Source organism: Ranitomeya variabilis, chromosome 1, assembly GCF_051348905.1.
Source record: "Ranitomeya variabilis isolate aRanVar5 chromosome 1, aRanVar5.hap1, whole genome shotgun sequence".
NCBI lineage: Eukaryota > Metazoa > Chordata > Amphibia > Anura > Dendrobatidae > Ranitomeya > Ranitomeya variabilis.
Genome location: NC_135232.1, coordinates 319763602 through 319766051, shown reverse-complemented (window position 1 = coordinate 319766051; position 2450 = coordinate 319763602). Strand labels below are relative to the sequence as shown.

Below are 2450 nucleotides of genomic sequence, written 5' to 3'. Positions count from 1 at the left end.
AGGAAACTGAAAAACAAAAACACATAAATTGAAAATGACAGGGTGGATCAGGGGTTAGTAGAATGCATAGTCTATGGACCTGGACCTCCAACAATTATCTTGCAATTAAATGGACATTAAACTATTTATAAAAAAATGTTAAGATTTAGTTACTCTTTATTAGACATTTGAATTTGAAAAAAATGTCAGTAGACTTATGGCTTCCTTGAATGATATGGTTACAATGAGAAACACTTGTTGAAATGTAATATAGTTATGTCCTTTGCTTTCCTTAGTGCTAATCGAGTCTCATTGTTCCTCAAAGTATATATGAAAGGATTAAGCAAAGGAGTGAGGATAGTATACAGCACAGACAGTAACTTATTGATGCTAGAAGCCCCACTAGTGGTTGGCCGAACATAGACAAAAATCATTGTGCTGTAGTAAATAGATACAACTGTGAGATGGGAAGCAAAGGTTGAGCTTGCCTTTCTTCTTCCATTCCCTGAAGTAATAGCCAATACAGTGGTAAGGATTCTGAAGTAAGATAACAATGTAACTAAACATGACCCGACTAAAATTACAGAAGCTAAGAGGAAAATCAAAGTCTCTGTTTGATGGACATTGGTACATGATAGCTTAAGAAGTGGAGTGATGTCGCAGAAAAAATGTTGGATATGGTTAGGGCCACAAAACTGCAATGTGGAAATAAAAAGGATAGAAGACATAGTGGATATGAATCCTGAAGACCAGCAAGAACTAACCAAAACAGTACAAACCTTAGCAGTCATGATATTGTGATAACGTAAAGGCTTACATACGGCTACAAACCTATCATAGGCCATTATGGCAAGCAGAAAGCATTCAGTAGATCCTAGAGATCCAAAAAAATATAACTGAGTTAGACAAGCCACAAATGATATTGTGCTGTTTCCTGTCACTGAACCGTGAAGCATTTTGGGCAAAGTGACAGAAATGTAGCACATTTCCAAAGCAGCTAGATGACTGAGAAAAAAGTACATTGGCGTGTGAAGTGTTCTTTCAAACCTGCAGATGATAATAATTATGAGGTTTCCAGATAATGTTAATCCATAAATGATAGCGAAAGATATCATAAAAATAACTTGTCCAACAGACGTATCCCAAAGCTGCAAAAGGAAAAAGACTGTAACCTGAGTGTTATTTATACTTTTCATCTCCATGATACTAAAAGGCAAAATAGAAACAATTGTAATGGAAGCATACTTTGCTTAAATATTGCACAAAAACACATAATGTAAGGTCTTTTTTAACATAAAACGTCCCTATTGTGAAATGCTCCCACTTCATAATAAGCTCAGTGAATAGTACTGTTGTGTTGATACTGCAGTCAGTTTGGTGTAACTTTTTGTTAGGCACCTGTAGGACGCTTTATGACCACACTCGGAGCACCCTACAGCTTATAGGGATTAAGATTGACCATTCAATACTCCTCTGGATGCTAAATGTTGAGTAACAACATTGCTTCTAGTGTAGACTATGACTCCAAAAATGACGTCATGGAAGAATTTTATCTTTTGGGTACAATTTTGTTTTGTGGTTCTGTTCATAAATCAATTAAACAAATCAGTATGCAACTAGAAGCAAGAGGAGATGCAGTAGTATCCTGTTCATATTCACTCTTTCGGTACCCTATAATGCACATCCATAATGCATGTGATAGAACAGTAATTACCGATTCAAGTCTCTAAGTATGCTCAGTATTCTCATCAGGTCATTTGTATTGTGTTTTGTTGGTTTTGTTATTGTCTCTCTTGGATATCCTCATGTTATAACTGTTGGGTAATTTGTTGTGGTCTTTATTAGCTTCAAGGACTTCCTTCTAAGAGACCTGACCAATAAAAATCCTTCAGTTCCCAATCTTATTTGCATTCCAGGGATCTATGAAAGCTGATTGACTAAAGGCCCCGGCACATATTTACCAACGATCACGACCAGCGATACGACCTGGCCGTGATCGTTGGTAAGTCGCTGTGTGGTTGCTGGGGAGCTGTCACACAGACAGCTCTCTCCAGCGACCAACGATCAGGGGAACGACTTCGGCATCGTTGAAACTGTCTTCAACGATGCCGAAGTCCCCCTGCAGCACCCGGGTAACCAGGGTAAACATCGGGTTACTAAGCGCAGGGCCGCGCTTAGTAACCCGATGTTTACCCTGGTTACCAAAAAAAACAAACAGTACATACTCACCATCTGATGTCCGTCAGGTCCCTTGCCGTCTGCTTCCTGCTCTGACTGAGTGCCGCCGTACAGTGAGAGCAGAGCGCAGCGGTGACGTCACCGCTGTGCTGTACTTTCACTTTCACTTTGCGGCGCTCAGTCAGTGTGGGAAGCAGACGGCAAGGGACCTGACAGACATCAGATGGTGAGTATGTACTGTTTGTTTTTTTTGGTAACCAGGGTAAACATCGGGTTACTAAGCGCGGCCCTGC

At 39.9% G+C, this 2450-nt stretch overlaps 1 protein-coding gene across 1 annotated transcript; it reads right to left on the bottom strand.

The window, feature by feature from the left end:
- Positions 1-218: 218 nt before the first annotated feature.
- Positions 219-1181, bottom strand: LOC143794912 (olfactory receptor 6B9-like). Its single transcript, XM_077280983.1, has one exon. The coding sequence runs from the start codon at positions 1179-1181 to the stop codon at positions 219-221; it is 963 nt and encodes a 320-aa protein (XP_077137098.1).
- Positions 1182-2450: the final 1269 nt, after the last annotated feature.

What these genes read in the sequence shown, in the direction of transcription:
- LOC143794912 (XM_077280983.1), bottom strand. Translation starts at nt 1,181, where the DNA reads ATGGAGATGAAAAGTATAAATAACACTCAGGTTACAGTCTTTTTCCTT.